At 49.6% G+C, this 1,662-nt stretch overlaps 1 protein-coding gene across 2 annotated transcripts in view; it reads right to left on the minus strand.

Annotated features, from left to right (window-relative positions):
• Positions 1-6: 6 nt before the first annotated feature.
• LOC102479626 (sushi domain-containing protein 4) overlaps positions 7-1,662 on the minus strand; it is a 9,894-nt gene continuing 8,238 nt past the window's right edge. The window contains exons 4-5 of one of the 2 annotated variants that reach the window (XM_006171979.3): positions 1,494-1,633; positions 7-501 (exon numbers count right to left, since the gene is read on the minus strand). In XM_006171979.3, coding sequence (XP_006172041.1) covers positions 473-501; positions 1,494-1,633 — 169 coding nt within the window. In that variant the 3' untranslated portion in view covers positions 7-472. Of the gene's footprint in view, positions 502-1,493; positions 1,653-1,662 lie in introns of both variants that reach the window. The other variant, XM_006171980.3, reaches the window with a different exon arrangement.

Consider the following 1,662-nt stretch of genomic DNA (forward strand, 5'->3'; position numbering starts at 1 on the left):
ACAGCTCGCCAGTCTTTCCACGGAGGCTCGCCCATCCGAATTTGGAGTCCAGAGACAGTCTGAGCGGATTTTAGAAGCAAATGTATACAATGTGACATGCTTTCAGAGGGGGCAGGGAGTACTGGTAACAGAAGTCAACGGGACGTGTGATTCAGTGGTATGTGCATGGAATCCCCCCATGTTCCACAGCGTGAAACACACTTACCACCTCCATCCGGGACCGCACAGGGGTTTCCCCTCTGCCCTTTGCTCCCCACTGCTCTTGGCAAATCCTCAAGTCTTATCTAAAAGCAGCGCCACTGCAGCTCGTCAGCCTCGCTGTGGAGTCCGAGATGTAGGATGAGAATCACTGTTCCCATGGAGAGAAATCAGACAGCGTCCCTCTCCCAAGTTCTGTCTTTCTGTGGCTTCACTCCAAGGTACAAGTTTCCTTTCACCAAAGGGACAGAAGAATCATCAGAATTCTGCCCATCTAGGGATCTTCTTCCATGAGAGGAATCTCTGTAAAAGAGACGGTTATTATCTTAGTATAACCAGAAAGCACCACAAGGAGCTGGAATGACAAGCCTCAAAGTATGAAAATATCTTTAGTTTCTGAAATCAGTGAGAAGAGGAGAAGGTTAAGTTCCGCCTATCAGTTAATAATCAAATAAACTAACTCCCTCTTAAACATCCATTTTCTGGGAACCGATTGTGATTGTATTCCCAGTTCATAAGAAATGCTGCATTTTAAAACCATGGATGCTAATGATAACAAGCCAAAAAGTTAATTTAAGAACAGAGAGGCAGTGTGGCTTTCAAAAAAGGGAGATGCGGGAGACCTCCGTCTGCACTGTACTGTCATTCACTCTCGGTATAAGCTGGAATCGGTACTGTCATTTGGAAAGTTGGGCTGGCGCGCTCTGCCCAGGAAGCAATGCCCTAATGAATCTGCTACATCTTGCCTACTTCCCATGAGCTACAATCTGCCCTTCCTTTTGACAGGTGCACATGCATTTTTCACTTCATTCACCTCGGATAAAAATAACTTCTACGTTCTGAGAACTTCTCTGGGCCTGGAACACACTGCTGGGCCCGGGTGCATGCATCCAGGCCCTCCTGTGGTGCATGGATGTGACACCCTGCTCCTCAGTCCCACGTCAGAAAGTCCCGTCCAATTGAGGGATAAAGAAGAAATTATACGGATGTGATGAAAAGAGAGTACCAGCCACTGTGGCCTTTTTATTCCGGATGGCTCAGGATTCTTTGGTGCTTCCTGAAATTTCCATGAATGGGCTCATTACTTGTGAGCTGACGATCATTCCTTACAATAACTGGCCTTGCCCATGGCCTGTCCGTGTAGAGAGAGCAGGACACAATTGCATGGAGTGAGAGGCAGACAGATCAGCAGGCTCTGGGCTGGGACGGGGACTGCACACAGCAAGGGGCTGGTCCTTTTTGTGGGGGCTGCAGGGAGTGAGCAGCAGAGCTTGCGCCTCAGGGCAAACACTTACCATCTGCAATGTCGATGCCTGGGCTGGTGGATGCCACCTCCCCCGCTGTGCTAGCAATCGTGTCAGGGTTGTCAGAAGCAGGGTGGGTGCCCCCTTGGCACGTGGGGGGTGAATACAGACTCTGGAGCAGCTCGGAAGAGGCTGAGACACTGTCACAGGGTTCTTGATC

The sequence above is a fragment of the Tupaia chinensis genome, unplaced genomic scaffold (genome assembly GCF_000334495.1).
Source record: "Tupaia chinensis unplaced genomic scaffold, TupChi_1.0 Scaffold150175_1, whole genome shotgun sequence".
Classification (NCBI taxonomy): Eukaryota; Metazoa; Chordata; class Mammalia; order Scandentia; family Tupaiidae; genus Tupaia; species Tupaia belangeri.